This window comes from Sebastes fasciatus, chromosome 4 (genome assembly GCF_043250625.1).
Source record: "Sebastes fasciatus isolate fSebFas1 chromosome 4, fSebFas1.pri, whole genome shotgun sequence".
Classification (NCBI taxonomy): domain Eukaryota; kingdom Metazoa; phylum Chordata; class Actinopteri; order Perciformes; family Sebastidae; genus Sebastes; species Sebastes fasciatus.
Genome location: NC_133798.1, coordinates 12,333,873 through 12,352,649, shown reverse-complemented (window position 1 = coordinate 12,352,649; position 18,777 = coordinate 12,333,873). Strand labels below are relative to the sequence as shown.

General features: G+C 40.2%; 1 protein-coding gene across 2 annotated transcripts in view; it reads right to left on the bottom strand.

The window, feature by feature from the left end:
• Window positions 1-18,777, bottom strand: part of LOC141765789 (guanine nucleotide-binding protein G(o) subunit alpha) — a 113,276-nt gene that overhangs the window by 32,996 nt on the left and 61,503 nt on the right. For both annotated transcript variants that reach the window (XM_074632017.1, XM_074632018.1), the window contains exon 4: window positions 4,096-4,256. In XM_074632017.1, coding sequence (XP_074488118.1) covers window positions 4,096-4,256 — 161 coding nt within the window. The remainder of the gene's footprint in view (window positions 1-4,095; window positions 4,257-18,777) is intronic.

Genomic DNA, 18,777 nt, shown 5'->3' with positions numbered 1-18,777 from the left:
GCTATTAGTGGGCATGATGCACTCCATCTATTTAATACCGCAGTCTTTCAGTGTAATAAACCAAAGCACCAAGGCCATGCTCTGGTCCGCTGTCCATTTAACTACTTCATCTGGCATGTTAAAGGGATAGTTTGGGTGTTTCGAAGTGGGGTTGTATGAGGAACTTATCCATAGTCAGTGTATTACCTACAGTAGATGACGGTCAGCACGCCCCCAGTTTGGAGAAACAGACAGGAGTTCCAACACGGGAGCAAAGCAATGTACTGCTGTGGACGGGGGCAGCAACAAAACGTATGTATGCCGACCGCCATCTTCTGTAGGTAATACACTGATTATAGATAAGTAGCTCTTGCAACCCCACTTCGAAACTAACGCTTTTAATGTCATTGCATATGTGTGCATATAGAGGATGTGACTGAGGCCAAGTTGGTACATGCATACTGCTGTGTCAAAAAGGCAGGGGATGTAAATCATAAACAGAGTGTGTGTGTATTGTAGTAAATAGGTCACGACATGCAGGGCTGATAGAGAGAGGTGGCTGCAGGCAGTACTTGCTTGTCTCAGAATAGAGCCTTCTGCTTTCTATGTTATACAAACACCCGTTACATGCATGTGTGATTACACACACATACACACACAAACAGTCCCTACTCATACTATAACTTTCTTCACTAAATACCCAACCTTTAACCAAACTGTAGCTCCTGACAACCAAAAAAAGGCACGCACTCACTCACTCACTCACAGTCAAACTTAGTGTGGTCTGATCATGTGATATCTGTCCTGTCAGTTCATTGGCTGGTTGGCCTGTTCTGCTCCACGGGCCACAACATAATAGGAAGTGTGCATCAATCTTTAATGTGACATTTACCACAGGCACACAAACGGACGCACACATACACACGTGCATTGCACACATGCACACACACTTTCACTCACACACACAAACACACAACGGATGTTGTTTGAGTTAATTGACCACATGTAAATGTTGACAGGAATATGTTTGCTCTTCCAAGATGTCTGCCAAGACGAAGGGATACCATAAGTGCTGCAACTCTCTCTCTCGCTCTCTGTCTCCACCTTTTCTTGCTTCCTCATCATTTTTGACTTACTGACTCGCTCTTTTCCTTGCCTTTTCAGTCTCATTTGTCTCGCGGCCTGTATCATTCCATCATTTTGACGTGTTTTCTTTGTCCAAGCCTCTGTTTAAATTCCCAATCTTCACTTATCTCTCTATATCTTCCCTGCCCTTTATCTTTCTGTCTTTTCTCATGTTCTCTGCTCTCTTCAGCCTTCTCTATCTTCTGCTATTTATTCTGCTTTATGTTACCTCGGTGTCTGCATTAGCTTTGCTTCTGGACACGTTTTTCAACTGGTAGATTCTCATCCAAATGGTGCATTTGATCTCATCTCTAGGTGTGGTTTCTTCTCATTTTAGCCAGTTCTAATGTAAGGGTCACTGTTTTTTATAATTGACTATCGTCTCTAAATTCTAAGTAAGATCTTTCAATCTCACTAACAAACAATGTAATATAGTAGAAATCCAAAGGCAGGCAAGCTTTTGTATAACTTTTCCTGAATGAATATCATTGTGCAATGACTCATAAAAAAAAACATAAGTCAATAGCATTTCAACATGAGCATACTTTATGCTTTTCCCCATAAAATGCATTGGTGTCTGTTGTTATATAGTTTAAAGCTGTGGTTCCCAACCTGGGGTCCTGCCCCCCCTTAGGAGGGCACCAAAGATCACAGGGGGTGCGACAGGATTTGTCTGCTCTGAGGTTGTCAAAATTAGGTTTGCACATCTAGAACTAAAATCATAACACACTAACTGGACAATTTATACAAAAGTCTGTTTATAAAACTATTTTTGCTACTTAGTAGACCACACTCTGTTTAAACCCGGTACTTGTGCACAGTTGCAGATAAAGATCAGGCTACACTAATATTATTATTCTATTAGTAGAATTAGATTCCAGTGGTGGCTGTGTAGGATTATTTCTGATTGATGTGACATTTCCAAAAACTCCAGGGCGTTGTCAAGTCCAAAAGTCCAGATTTAATGGAAAAAGATAGATGTAATAATTTCCAAAATTCACAACATGTTTTTATCGAATGAAATATTCTGATTCAATCCATATTTGTTGCCGTTTAGCTGACGAGTTATATTCATTAAAGAAAGTTGATTTAATAAAAAAAAGAAAAGCTAATCTAATACACTGAATCACCTTATTCAAATTGAGGATTTTGTTCGATTTGTACATTTTGGGTGATGATATAAGAAAATATGGGAGCTTTTCTTAGATGCAAAATGGGTGGGGGCTTCAGGGAAAATAGGTTGGGAACCACGAGCTTAAAGTATATTGGTTTTCTGTTTAATATGAATTCATGTTAGTGTATCAACTAAAGACAAACACAAGCTGCATTCACTACATCTGTGGTTGGAGCCTATAAAAGTGATATACGTATAGTGTATGTGCTGCACACAGCAACAAATATATGACTCCATCTGTCACTTTGCTTCAATTTCTCTTTATGTCACTGTGTTAATTTCTCTGGATGTATGGTGCACAATTAAGCAAGGGCGACATGCACAAACATGACACGAAATAACTCCCCCCACCTCCCTCCCTCTCTACTTCGCTGTCTCTCTCCTGCTGTCTCTCTCTCCCTTTCTCCACCCACACACAGGCACTCAGCATAAATCAGGTCCTGTGCTTGTAATGGTGATTGACCGTGTGTCGTAATAGCTAGTGTATGACCGCATTTAGAAGATTGTAAATAAATAGTGTTGTGTTTGAGAGCATGTTTTTTTTTTTTTGAAATCTTTTATAGTGCGTGGGTGGATTAAGGGGGGCTAATGCTTGCTACTGTGCTGAGTCAGAGATATGGTACTTCTTGGGGTGCTAAACCAACACAATCGCATTGGCACACACCCTGTTTTGTCCTGCCGCTCACTATAAACACACACCTACACATGTCCACAACAACCAACAAAAGGATGGCAAATGTGCACAAACTCAAGTTTCTGTTTTCTAAACAATTATATGTAAATTGTAAGATGATAACAGCAGGCAGACGGCAGTCAAAAACAATGCTTTTCTGAAAATGTAATAGAAGGTAACATTATTGTTTGGTGGTTGTTGAACGACACAATTCCCTCATACTTTTCATTTGTCACTTTGTCACTGACTACGTTTACATGAACAAAATATTCCAGTTTTTGCCTTTATTCCAAAAAAGACAATATTCCTACTGAGCTGTTTACGTGGCTAATGAAAATTAATATTCCACTTATATTCCCATTTACATGTGTGTGTCAAGTTGTTCTAGTCAAAAATAAGAAATATTAATTCATTAATTAACTGATTAATTAAGATAAATTGCGAAAGTGTATAAGGGTTAAGAACATTAAGATGGAAGTATATGATGGCCATTGCCATGCTCTATTATGTCTCATAAGTTGTTGCAGCAATTTTTGGGTTGATACCATTTGTTACACAACTTGGTGCTAAATTTAACAATTTTTTACCGCTCGAGAATTGAGAGAAATATCAAAGATCCCTCCAAAATACCACATTAAGACACCAAGACCTTGAGGAACACCACAGAAAAAGCCATGCTGTGATTTGGTATCAAAAACGTTTGACATTTGGAGATTTCTGTAAGAATTGCATTTTTCGTCAATTGGATGGCGCTTATTTACATGATCCTTATCAAATTTAGAAGATTGTCATATTTGGAATAATAGTGGAATATTAGTGTGCATGTAAACATAGTCAGACAGTGTAGACAACCCCCCTTCATACTCACATACACTAGGGCTGGGCGATATCATTGAGACCAATATCGCGATTAAATGTCACATTTACCTCTGTCACACACACACACACACACACACACACACACACACACACACACACACACACACACACACACACACACACACACACACACACACACACACACACACACACACACACACACACACACACACACACACACACACACACACACACACACACACACACACACACACACACACACACACACACACACACACACACACAAACGACCATGTGTACGTACTACTGCGCTGAATCGTTGAGCTGGTACTCGCGGGCGCGGCTGAAACACTCCTGGATGCCTGAGTCAGACCACAGACGCATCATGGCGCCGAGCAGCTCGGCGGAGTAAGGCTCTGTGTCCTCCATACGACTGACCACATCACACACCAGCTTAGCATCCGCCTGGAGGAAACACAAGAGGGGAGAAGCAGGAGGTTAGTATTATTAGAGGCCTGAGGAGGAGCAGCGTCTTCTCTAAATTCAAAAAGGTGCTGTAATCACATCACCACTCAAAATGACATTAATATAATTATTGTAAACAAACAAGCACCACAGAGAGACTGTCTGCACATTGCACTTTAAACAGTGTGCCACTGGGTAAACAGAGATTATCTGTTCACGACAGTATGTAAACTGTATGTGCGATATAAAAAATATAGAGCTATTACATATAGCAGAAGAGCAAGAACAATGACCTGGAGGGGTGGCACCTATAAGAAAGCCTCACCTAAAAAAGCGTACGCTATATTTAAAATATTTTCACCACTTTACCCTTGCTGACAGACAGCCCTTTCAGACTTCAGACGAGGAACTGAAGCCGTTATCTATGCTCTCTTCAAAGCCACCAGACTCCTTTGAGAAAAACAGTAATTCTATCTTGCAGAACACGGGATAAAATTACTGTTTGTCAATGGAGTCTGGTCCGTCAACAGCAGTACATTGGTTTGCTCCCGTGCTGGTACTCCTGTCTGTTTCTCCAAACTGGGGGCGTGCTGACCGTCATCTACTGTAAGTAATACACTGACTATTGATAAGTACCTCATACAACCCCACTTCAAAATAATCCAAACTATCTCTTTAACATGGATGGAGGATAAAAAGGAGACAAGAGGAGGTTTGAGGTGACAACAATTACCGAAGGCGATTACAGGAGATGACGGAAGAAAAGAACAAGATTAGGGAGAGAGAGAACAGAATGAGAGCATTTCCCGCTCCAACCGGTCCATTTATTCTCCCGGTGAAAAGCCTTCACAAAAAGCATCATTTACAATCCATGTGCCATAACAAACCCTAAGTCAGTACCGAAGCAGAAACACGCCAGAATGCTACTGCAGTTTTTGGAGAGGCCTGAGTTCAAATATAGTTTAAATGTCATCAAATTGCAATGTAGGCAAACCTTCCATAAGATGCTCTAAAAAATCACCAGCCAGCTGAGGCAAACCTTTATTTCTGGGTATTTTTTCATAGCTGCAGAAGGCCAAAGAGGAAAATGTTGTCATGCAGCAGTGATCTGGCTCTGGTTCCTTTAGGGGCAGAGACTGTTGGTCTGCACTGATCTCAGGTAAATTAGCTCCTGGTAGCTGACATAGACTAACTGTCATATGATGATAATGGTTCTGCCAATAAGGTTCTTTCTACATTGATTGCTTGATATCAGCAAACCATTAGCCATATGGTTCCTATTGTGACATTGAATGTTATAGACAAGGATGATATCTGTGGAATATTGTACCTTTTCCTGCAAAGATTACGCAATCACATCTTGATATTGCATACATAACGGTAACTTTTTTTTTGGTTTAATTTATATAAGACGTGTCATTCTGTGTTTATGGAAAGCCTCTTAGCTATGAGTAAACCAGCTGCAGAGATCTCCTTTAGATTGTGCTGACATTAGTAGCATCTTGTCTGAATCCAGCAGTTGATCCCTGCCCCCCTTCTCTCCTTTGGTCTTCGCCGTTACTCATTTCTTTTCCTACATTAGCACTTTACCTCCTATATGATCATTCTTGCTCACAGTAATATTGCCAGGACACTGAGGCCCTGACCTTTGTACTCTTAATATGCTGATACAGCTCCAGCTCCTTAGTCTTCAGGGATCTATGTGGAAGCTAAATTCTACCAAAAATACATTTGTGATCAGGGATGACTTTTGCTGTGTGTATGAGAAATGTATTTTACCCATTAGTAGCATGAGATTTACATGTATAATAAAACACAAAATGTTGATGTTACAGTCAAATTTAGGTAGAATGCATTTCCCTACAAATGTAGAAGACTGCCAAGTTTTATTGGAAATAAATGATTGTATGTCAGTCCAAAACTTACTTGATGAAGGGCCATTATAAAATGAACTGCTTCTGGCTCTGCATTAGAAAATGTACATTTATTGTTGATGTCAGGATATCTTGAAATTGCCTTACAAGGGAAGATTATTATGCAAAGTCTTAAAATGGATTTGTCTGATTTTATTTTAAATCCAATACAAGAAAGGAGATAACCATACCATACCATCTACTGTATGTTATCTAATTTTGAATTTGAAACTCTGAGAATATCTAGTGAATGTACAGTGGACGTTTGTGCAGAAATAAATGCTGCAGCTCCTCCAGACCAACAGATGTTTTCCGTGTCTTGTGAAGTGACAGGGCTCTGCAGAGAGAAACGTTATCGTCTCCGACCGCGGTCGGGAGGCTGAGTCAGGAAAAGCCAACACTAGGATCAGCAGTGAATCATGGAGAGACCTTTTTCTGGTCAGCTAACATAACTTCCAAGCAGGTGAAATATAGAGTGATATTGTGGTTTTAGCTGATGTGTGTCGCCTCACTGTTTTGACGGATGCTCGCTCACATTCAGGTAGCGCATGCACACGGGCGAGCAACAGGACGCTGACTTCTGTTGACCTAACGGCCACAGGTGTCGCTGTTACAACCAATTTCTGATTCTTACAAACAGTCCCTTTAAATGAATCAAATCCCAAACATACAATTTTCCTTCTGTGACCAACAATATTACATCAATATAATTCATGTCAGCAAGCTTGAAATATGAGAATCAGACACACAAATAATGGACCAATGGACCTAAATATACTTCACTACAGTTTCAACCTACAGGTACCTCTATAAATGAGATATTTCTATTACTGTGGCCTGAGAAATCTTTGAGTCAGCAAAATGAAATACAAAACAGAGTAAACACAGATCAAATATATAAATCATCTATGCAACTATGGGTGTGAATCTTTCGGTATTTCACGATTCGATTCAAAATCGATTCACAATTCTGTACGTTGGAGTGCTAAGCTCAGGATGTACTCATAAAGGTGGTATAGCAAATTATGGTATGAACAGAGTAAAGTGTGTATAAGATTATGGACTTCATAGATTTTAAATAGTTATACCAACTGATCTCTGATTTTGAAACCTAAGACAAAAGGTAACATTTATTCATGCTAAACTGGCACAAATAATCACTTTTTACTAAAAAGTTTTCAGTATTTCAGAATTTTCAGTGATTTCAAGAATAACAAGTTATAGTTAATAGTTAAGTTATACAAAAAATTAAAAAAATGCTGCCTGTTACATAAATAAAAATGGTAGGCTTTAGCAAGCTGCCTTTTTATTTCTCAGAAACTTCCCAATTTCAAAAATAAATGATACACAAAATAAGTTGTGAATCGATTCAGGATCTTAGAAGATACAAATCTTTATTCTTACATTAATTGATTTTTACTCCCACCTCTATATGCAACACTAAACCTGGCTAACTCCATCACTGGAACAATATATCATAACGTCTTAAAGAATTAAATACTTTTACCAGTGAAACAGTATAGTATCGAGATGAGTGTTGTTATTCCCTTACTGTAATTTTATCCAGGCAGTATAATTAGATTGCACGGCACTCAGGCTGAAATGAAAATAACTGATCTGTTTGAGTTTCCACATACCCCTGAAATTCACAGCATGCCAAGCAATCAGGAAGAGATAATAACAGATTACGTGAGATTGGAGAATTGACAGACCATGCATTATGCTCTGCAGCAGCAACCTGATTAAAACTCACCCAGTCTGACACACTCGCACCTGGGAGTCGCCTGGTACAGCCTCAATACATTTCATTTACTGAGGGATTTCACCAAGGCGCTAGGCTAACCCCACATCCACTTACACTGTTCAAAAACCTAATGATGTCAACAAAGACTTCTCCAGTGGAGTGATTTCACAATGAGGCTTGTTTATAAAATGTTTTTTTACAGGATGTTACAACATAATAACTCAAAGCTTAATCAATTTGTCCAAATTCAACAGATGCAGGCTTTTATATGGCCATTAAAGAAAGGGAAAGGCATCTCAGTCTCTTTCTTTCTCTTATTATGCACCTATTGCCCTCTTTGAATTTCCACATTTTTGTCTCCTTCTCTGTTTTTCTCTTCCCTTTTCTTGCCCTCTCTCTCTTTCCCATCTTTCCCAGATGGGGACATCATTAGTTTTTTTCAGGTATTTGGTCATAAATCAAAGTATTGGACAAACTATAAAACTGACCTGATGATGGCGTTAGATGAAAGGTTAGGGGATCCCCAAAGTCAGTATGATTCATCATCTGGTAACCAAGAATCTCAGTGCAAAATGTTGTTCCAATCTATTCAGTATATCCATTGACATATTTCACATGATAAGTGAAAAATCTGACCTGATAGTGGAGCTAGAGGAAGTCAGACGATCACCAAAGTCAGTAAACCATCGGCCATCGTCTGACGATGATTTTGCTTTTTATTGGTTTAAAATTAGCTTGTAAACTAGCTACTTGTGAAAAAATCCGGTCGTACACGTCTAATCAAACTGTAAACAATTGACCAGCGCACAGAAGAGGAAGTCTTCGGCCCGATATCCCCTGGCTACACTGGAACCCCAGAAATATTGGCTCCCCCCAGAGGCCAAATCTTCGTCACACCGATAGTCGATGGGCTCCGAAATTGACTTCAACCAGACCTGTCATTTCCTTTATTGTGGGGAGTTTACCAATTCTCCACCTGCCTGACGTCATCCACTAACCTAGTGGTTCTCTCAGCCATTAGCCATCCTTCCATCATCATCATCATCATCGACTCTGTCATAGTCTCTTTCTATTCGACCTCTATCTACACTCACTGCTCCATAGTGTTTTTTTGTATTTGTCCTTCATCTCTCCTTCCATCAGTGCCCATGACCATGTTTGTTTCCATTTGTCCTACCCTGGCATCATGTTTGTTTTTTCCCTTTCCCCCCGTATTTCTGTCCATCGTCGGTTTTATTTCTCACACCAGCCTTCCCTCTCTCCCATTCTTGCCCATCTCACTGTCCTTTGGTCAGTCTCCTATACTCCTCCCGTTTCTTCCTCTCCATTTTTTGTTTCCCCCTCCCTCTCAATCTTCCTGCCTGCCATTTCTCTCTTTCAATCAACAATCTCTTTTCCTTTCATAACTCTACATCCTCTCCCTGTCCTGCACTGCTCCTCCCTTTCTCACCTCTATCACTACTGACATGAGCTTCACTGTCCTGTGTTGTGTTAAACTGTTTTTAACTGTCACCACGGTGTGTGTGCCTGTGTGTGTATGCATATAAGAACATGTGACAAGTGAGTTTCTACATTTGTCTCATAGAAAAAAGTAAATAATAATAAAAACATAAAAAATAATAATAATATATATGACAGCTTGTTTTGGACACATTTATTATTGCAGATTTAAGTTCTAAAAGTGTTGTTTTGTCTTAGTGACCAAAGTACAGGGTCAGTAGTGAAGTGTGTGTAACAGTTTCTCTCTGAGGAAAGGATTGCTTATTGCAGAGTGATTATCATTCTGTGTATTTATTTTTAGGATTTTATTCTAATTTTTACAACAGCAATTCCAGCATTTACATTTTGGTAAATTCTGTGCATGTACTTTTTATATGGTATTTTTTCACTTTTTAACATTTTCTAAATGTATTTAATGAACTGAATTAGTTTTGATATCGTTTGTTTCAATTAGCATTCAGTAAAACAGTTTCTTGCACATACACAAAAAATGGTTCTCAAATATTTGAGTATTTCAGTTTATCCTCTGCTATACCTACTGTAGCTTCTGTCGTAGTTTTACTTTAAGTTGATGATGACAGCCTTGATGGAATGTATGCATTTGTGTATGTATGTAAAGCCAGATGTGATATCCGTTTGCCTGCTCTACATCCCTGTTTGGACAGTGAAGATGTAATCATCGGTGCCATCACCTCCCTCATCCTCTGCATCTGTTCCTTTCTCGCCTTCCTTACCTCTGGCCATCCATTCAATAGCCAATCAGAGCACTTCGGCACTGACTGTAGGTCCTTTCACATCTGTTATTGTCTCCGATCTATAGCCAATCAGTACGCCCACCACCCATTTATCAGCCTAAACTAACTGTACCAAACATATATTCACCAAACACACATTCTTCCATCCATTCATGTGTGTGTGTGACATCTAAGTCATCCTTCCTCCACTGACTACACGCACATCCTGTTTAATGTTATAGTTTACACTTATTCCACGAGACCTGGAATCAGAGTGACTCTGCTCACACTCAGCAGCAGGTAAGATGAGAGGAAACCTCCAACTGAGGCTTTAAGTTAGTAGCTGCACACAGCTGTTATGTTTTCTCATGTAGGTCTATACATGACTACTGTATAAAGAACTGGTTGTATTTGAAATGTACATACATGTCTCTCAGAAATGGTAGTATTATTTAGGCAGAGGTCCTCCGATTCTGTAAGCTTTTAGTCCACTGCAGGAGTAGGAGCCAGGGAAAGGATTACACAACATGATCTGTTTCACGATCAAAATCAGCATTTATAAAATGTTGTAAACTAAAAACATCAACAAATTACCTTCTATTTTATACTTGTCACATACTGTATGTCAGGCGGGGTTTGTGTGAGGTATGATGTATATTACAGTGGCTTGGCTGAATAAATAAATTCACTCGTGTTCTGCTTGACCATGAACGTTAACTATTTCCCATAACGATTTCCTATCAGTCCTTCACCCTCCATCTCGCCCTCAAGGAGGAGGAAATAAACAATGCTGAAACAATATTTTAGAGGACAATAACGTTTCTTATGAATGGGATTAATAAAATAACAGAATAATAAAAGTTTTTGGTCTGTGTGTGTGTGTGGGAGAGAGGGAAACAAATAACAGGTTATATATTCCTGCGGGCGCAAAGCCATTGCTAGGGCAAGCGCAGTTTTTAATGCAATTTTCCTCTGGCACAAGACACATTTTTTTTTGTCATTTTACACAGGGATGGCACAGCAGCGTGACTTCAATAATCAATTAAATCTCTGGACACGCTGACAGGATCGGTCAGGATCAAAACAGTAAATAATGTTCTGTGTTTTCTAAACATCAGACTGGAAAGATTTTACTCAGAGATTTCAAGTTTAACAGTAAATGCATCTAAAATAGCGCGGCTGTCCTCAGGATGAGTCCTGACCTCCATCTAATTTGTCCGGATGTTTTTACTAAAAGCAAGAGTCTAAACTATTTCTTAAAACTTTTTTCAGTCATGTCAAGAGATTTATAACAGGGATTTTTCCGCTTACAACCACAATAAAACCTGCAGCTGTGGCTTATGCACATGGATACATATACACATTATCAGTAACACCACAAATGTATCCATCCTACTGTATGCCGCAAACAAATAATGTGAACAAATATTGTTAGTGACTTCATTTTAGAACAAGTTTACACAGGTTGTTTGTTTTTTTTTATCTCCAGAGCAGAGGGTATAGTTTGCAACCCTGTACCCGTCCCACACCGGTAAAACTCAACATGAAATAAAGGCTAAGAGATGCTGCTGGGCAGTAAAGGCTAAAGCTCGGGGCGCAGGATACTATCGGGGTGCACAACGACAAGAGGTAATAAATAAATTATAAAAAATAAACAAAAATGCACTGATGTGTGTAGATTGTGGAGATAGAAACACCCTCCATGTTTTCAGTGGATTACGTTCACTTGTTTGACCCTCTGCTCAGAACCAACTCTGTGGCTTAGGCGTACCCTCACAACTCCCAAAAATCCTGCTTACTTCATGTACAGCGTAAATACCTCCATTACTTATTTAAATGTTCAGATGAGACACTGGGAATTAATGACAACTGACCATGTGCATTTTTCTAAACACCTAACGGGCAAATCTTCAAACCTTAATTTGCATTTCTTTGTTCAAGGATGTAAGGGATGTTTTTCTCCGCTGGATAAATGAGGACTGATATTTTGCAAATCATTTATTGGACTTTAAAGACATAAATTAGCATTTTCAAATAGGCAGGGGAGGAGGAGACGAGGCATATTTATATTTGGAGAGTTGTGTATGTTTTTGTTTTGGAACTTGAGGTGCGTCAAGGAGATTTCTCTCTCTCGGACACCTTAGTCCAGTGGTCTCAAACTCAATTTACCTGGGGGCCGCTGGAGGCAGAGTCTGGGTGAGGCTGGGCCGCATCAGGTATTCCACAAAAAAAGCTTTGTTAAAAAAAAAACAATCTTCTCAAACGTCATTATTAACAGTTCTTTAACTTGAATGGGTTCTTCTGAACATGAACGGTTCTTCTGAACACGAACTGTCCTGAACATGAATGGAACATTGAAGAACATGAACGGTTCTTCTGAACATGGCCTCTATTGCGTCTCCCACTTTTCCTGAAATTGTCTGTGCTCGTCACCAACCTTTCTCTTCACTGCAGGCTTTGAAAAAGACAAGATATATATTCATTCCACTTGGTGTCACTCCGCAATAAAGTTGTGCCTGCTGTGTTTGTGTTGCTCTGCAATTACACCACCAAACCGCTAGTTGGCGGCGGCGTCTCTATGAGTTTCCTTCTTCTTCTTGTACTACAAACAGAAACTGAGGGAGTTGGAGCTAATAACTGTTGAACCACAGAACTTTTACTGACATTACTGCAACGCCGAAAAGAGAAAATATATCTGAGTGGATTTGTGTGAACAAACATTGAAAAGATGGAGGCAGAGAGAAGTAGAACTTGGTCCTGGCCGCTCAGCATCGCTGAGAGACTGGACCAATCACAGCTGTTGCGGTCTGCGTCGCCGCGACGTGTAGTTACATTTCTGGAGAGGTGCACGTCAGGCTACGGCGTCGATTCAACGCAGAAGTATAAATCAAGCTTTAATCAAGCTTATGCGATGTTACACGGGCGCCGCCATAGTTGTTGTGAAATGTTTCTCTGCTTGCATCAAGCCCGGCCGATTGCCCGTCCCCGGGAGCCATATACCCCAGTGTGATTGGTAGGTTCGTTCAGCTCGGGCTCGCGCAACAAAGGGACCTTCCACGGCAAACTGCCATTCACATAAAACTCGCGGGCTGAGGGCGCCTGGTTAGCTCAGTTGGTAAAGCGGGCGCCCATGTAACAAGACTTGGTCCTGACCGCGGCGGCCCGGGTTCGAATCCGGCCTGTGGCCCTTTCCGCATCCACTCTCTCTCTCCCCCCTTTCCAAGACTCTATCCACTGTCCTGTCAATAAAAATGCCCCCAAAAAAAAAACTTTATAAAAAAAAAAAAAAAAAAATTTGCGGGCCGCACTAACATTAAACTTTCATATCAAGGTGGGGGCCACAAAATATCGTCTTGCGGGCCGCAATTGGCCCGCGGGCCGCGAGTTTGAGACCCCTGCCTTAGTCTCTCTGTTTCACCTGTTGCTGCTCTTAAAGGGGATGAGAGGAGCTCATGTGAGTGGTCATTACTGAAGCTCACCCGGACTTCACCTGCTGATTCTGTATTCCTCCTACTAGTAATGTATTCAGCCGCTCTTCCACTTTGTGCCCAGCTGCACCTGATTGCACCTGATTTCCGCCAACGTATGTGGTCACCAAAATTGAAAAAATTGCTGGTCATGCACATTTGTTTTTGCAGGAAATAGATTTCATGGAAAATAGAGCGCAAAGTGTATTTTGACCATCTCACAGCTCAGTATAATTATTGGTCTTTTATGGAAACATTATTTGACAAACTCTGTTGCGTCAGATAAACATGAAAGCTGCTAGATGTGATTCATTTGCACTCTGATACTGTGGTCAGTACGGTCTTTGAAAAAAGAGCGGTGGCAGTGACAATATCCATGAGCCACATTTAAACCCAAGTCCAATGTCTGCTGTTTGGCCTGTTCAGGCACCATGACATCCCGAACATGCTCTCATTAACATTAAACTGAAGCTCTCTCCATCTGTCATCCTCTACGTCTGTCATCTTATACATGGCACCAATCTCACTCAAAGGGATTTGATCTGATGTAAATGTGTTTCAGCCCGGAAGAAAAGCTTTGCTCGATAGCTTCCTCTCCGCTACTGATGCTCTGTCCACTCTGTCAGCAGCCACACAACGCCTGATATGGAATGAGAAAGAGTGTGTGTACATCTGGGAGTGTGGGTATGAATGAAGGGCAGAGAGAGAAGAAACTGAGAGCCTGTATTAGGTTTGTGTAAATGTGTGTGTGTTCAGAGTGTGATCCAGTTTAAAGTCCTGGGCAGTGGGCCACAGACACACTTAAAACCCACAGCTCAAGCCAAGGATACTGTCTAAACTGACATATTGGAAGGCACAGGGTCAGTGTGTGTGTGTGTGTGTGTGTATGTGTTTGAGCTTGTGTGATAGTAAAGGACTGTTCAGACCAGCACAGTGGAAATGCTCCTTTTTTTCCTTTGCAGCCATCTTTGTTATCAACTCAAACTTCAACACATGCACACACATGCACACACCTAAACACACACAAACATACAGTCACAGTTGTCAAGGAAACAGGGAAAGTAATTATCTTTTAACCGTTGCCCGAAATTACCCTATCTAGAGGAGACATAACTAGATCCATCTGTAATATGTGTATAAAACACTATAAAAGGTAATGTATGAGAACATATTTTTAGTAATCACACATGTCAACCACTGACTACATTTACGTACACAAGATGCACACAATCAGGAAATCAGCTCAGTCAGCAAACTGTATGTTTCACATGCACTGTAATGACCTGATTACTGTAAAACCGGCATTTCCATGAGGTTTGGCCTTAATCAGATGTGTTAACCACAAAAAAAAAACTGGACTATTTTTCAACCAAGACTGAGTGCATTTACTGTAAGTGAACTTAAATTTAACACTGTAAGAAACCTGCCTAGTGATACATTTCTTTCTTCCTGCCACACTGTTATCTTAGCAGCACTTCCCTCTCTTGGACCTATGTCAAGGACATGCAAAACATAATCAATGCTAGTATGTTAGTATGCGATTTCAAACAGAGCCTTATTCATACTAACCCTGATGTAAAATTGAATATGTAGTGCGTTCCAGCTGCATAGTATGTGGATTTTGTGTACGCGAGAAATGCATGAATGTATACAACATTAGCAATAATTTCTGAGCATGAGATGTGAGCTTACTGGACATATTCAACCGCCCCAAAATGCATTGCGTCTCTTCAAACTGTGCAATGGTGGACTGCGAGGCAGACCGTTTAAATAATTGACTGTTGGAAAAAATGTTAGTGAGCAATTATGCGATTTTGAACACAACCTAAGAGTCTACAGCTACACTAGCAGCTCTGTGAGCCTGTAAGGTGGTGCTTTGAGCTAAATGCTAATGTTAGCATGCTCACAATGTCAATGGTAACATGCGGATATACAGCACGTTTAGCATATTAGCATGCTGCTAACATTTTCTAATTTGCGCTCAACACAAAGTACAGCTGAGGCTGATGGGAATGTCATTAGCTTTACATTACTGTATATTAGGTATTTAGTCATAAAACTAAATTTGACAAATACAAATTTAGAACGAATGATGACGGTCGATGAAAAGTCACCAAAGTTATTACAATTCACACTGATGGGGACATGAATGTCTGTAGCTAGTTTAATGTCAATCCATCCAATAGTTGTGGAGATATTTCAGAGACACCGACAGACAGACCAACACTTCTATCCCTGAGACACATCGTTAGCTTGGATAAAAACAGTCGGCAACTTGGTTTGAATTGTATACATGACTAAGAAATCATGTTTCCCCAGCAGACTTGCTGTGCTAACTGTGTTCTTTTAATCCTCTAACCAGGTCTCTCCTTTACATTATGTTTAAGATATCTAATAGCTGCAGGAAGCGGACAGTTATTTCACTGCGTGTAAATGACCTTAATTGGAGTGCCCATCATGTAGCCCTTTTATCTAACAATTATGTAAGCAAAGCAGCCATAAAGTAGATGCATCTTATCTTGCATCTACCCCTAAGGAAGCTGATTTTGCTATCGTGGCCAGCTTTCTTGTGCATTATCTCATTTGTTGTGCAGCCATTTATCAACGGCTTTAATCATCTGACATGAAATACTGACTCTAAATTATTTTAGTACAAGCTTGAGTAATTTGGGGCCATCTGCAGTAACACAATGAGTAATATGTTTTGGCAAAAGGTATGGCATGCTAATTTGATTAAAAATCAACAAAATGAACTTGACTGCGAAGTGATGTAATTACAAATGAAACTGTTGAATAAAGTGTGTTTCTTCAGAAGTAGCAGACCACAGGACGCCTCCATGGGCCAATTACTATCAAACATTCAACAATGTCATGCAATGCACATTACTGAACAGAAAACATCTCTTCTCTCTCACATTCACATTGTGGTAGATGTGTGTATAGTTTATGACTTAAATGACTTTGTTTCACTCAATCGTATGAAAAGTGAGATCAAACATCTCACCACTGTGTTTTTCACACACACCATTTAAACAAAGTCACGCACCCATAATAATCAAATAAAATGAATGAACTATGAAAAACTGTACTATAGAACATATGACTTACGGTGTGTTCAGAGAGAATGCAAGGCACATTTTAGAGGCGGCGTGAGTGTATTAAAAGTCAATGGAAAGACGCAATTAGACCATTGACTGTATAAAATATGGACAGTATATGTGACATCATCCATAGGTTTCTGAAGATTCGATGTGAAGTGGGTGGCTCCATCCGTTGCCGTTGGCAGTGACGACAACCCAACTCATGACTATCCCAAAAAATGGAAAAGAGGTAGATCTTTGGTGGAGCTGAGGTGGGCCTGGTGACGTAGCAGAACAGACAGCTAGCAGCGAGCAACCTGAGACGGCCTCCACCTCAAAGCGGCCACGCCTTCAATATGCCTAACTTTAAAGCTTCAGTAGGCAACAATTTTTTGGCATCATTGGGCAAAAATCCCATAATAACCTCTCAGCATATTGTAATTCAAGTGTTCTGAGAGAAAACTAGACTTCTGCACCTCATCATAGCTCTGCTTTCAGGCTTTAAAAAAATCAGATGACGGAAGACTTTGACCAATCACAGGTCATTTCAGAAAGAAAGCGCTACTATTGGCTGTACGCCGGCTGGTGGGCGGTGCTTGGTATTTCCTCAAGAGATCTCAACATGGCTGCCGGTTTACAAGCTTTCTCATTTTACAGCTAAACCGTGCACTACAAGATGATTCTGAAAACACTTGAGGCGAGAAATTGGCATTAAAGTAACAGAATATTGATTCATATTTGATCAGCGCTGACTAGTTTGACCCTTTGGTCGGAGTTTGCGAGTGATTTACTCGTGGCTCTCATAGATTAAAGCTGGACGGTAGACTGCAGATCAGCTCTGATTGGTTGTTTTCCTCTGGTCTGTGAAATCCTGCAGATGCTGTTAGGAGCACCGGAGGACACAGAGGCACATTATTTTCAGGATACCTGTTTCATGAACTACTGTCAGGATATAGTGACCGTTTTATATAAATAACTTTTTTTAATCATATTTGCTCCAATTCTACCCACTGCAGCTTTAAGCCTTAATATAATTTGAAAGGGTTGAGTTATATAAAAATTCACCCCTGTACAGCTGTCATGAACGGGGAAATTAGCTAGAGACCAAAACCGTTTTTTGTCCCAGACTGTAAACATGTTTATTTCTGCTGTTAAGTCAGGCATCTTCACATGGGGGTCTATGGGGGCTGACTCACTTTTGGAGCCAGCCTCAAGTGGCCATTTGAGGAATTGCAGTTTTTGGCACTTCAGCATTGGCTTAATTTCTCAGCACCGGAAGTTTCTGCTTGGATTAGACCAACATGTACTCACTCCCAACTCGTCACATACAGATACTTGGTCAGGACCCCTTGGTGTCACTTTTGAACGCACTGGGTACCCCTTTAGCGCCATTTTTAAATGTGCAGGGAAGTTAGATAGACCTTTACACATGGTCAACGTTACGTTACGTACGTGATGTAGGTTAAGTATGTTACGTATGTGACACAAGTTAAGTGCGTTACGTTACTACTTGGTTAGGTTTAGGCAACAAAACTACTTGGTTAGGTTGAGGAAAAGATCATGGTTTGGGTTAAAATAACTATGTTTGTTACGTAACTTAAGTTACATACGCAAATTAAGTATGTTGCGTAAATTACGTAAGTTCAAATAAGTATGTTGGCTACGTAACATAAAAGTTACATACTTAAAAAAACATGAATGGCCCTCTCTTGAGCCAGTGTTTGAGTTGTCCGTTCTTAGCTACTGTAGAAACATGGCAGCCGGCTCCATGAAGAGGATCCGCTCCGTATGTAGATATTAGTGGCTCATTCTAAGGTAGCGAAAACACAACAATTCTTAGTTTCAGGTGGTTATACACTAAAGAAAATATACTTATTAATATTATATTTGATTTCTTCCATTAGATCCCCATAAATGTTAAACACTGTTCCTTTAAGTATGTTACATTATTACATACGCAAGTTAAAATACGTCAGTTGATAATTACAATAAGTCACCGATACGTCACCGGACTTTCTCTTTTACTGTGTGTCATAGTTTGATGCGAAGGGCCACTAACAAAGCTGCCGTAGTTGACGAGTTG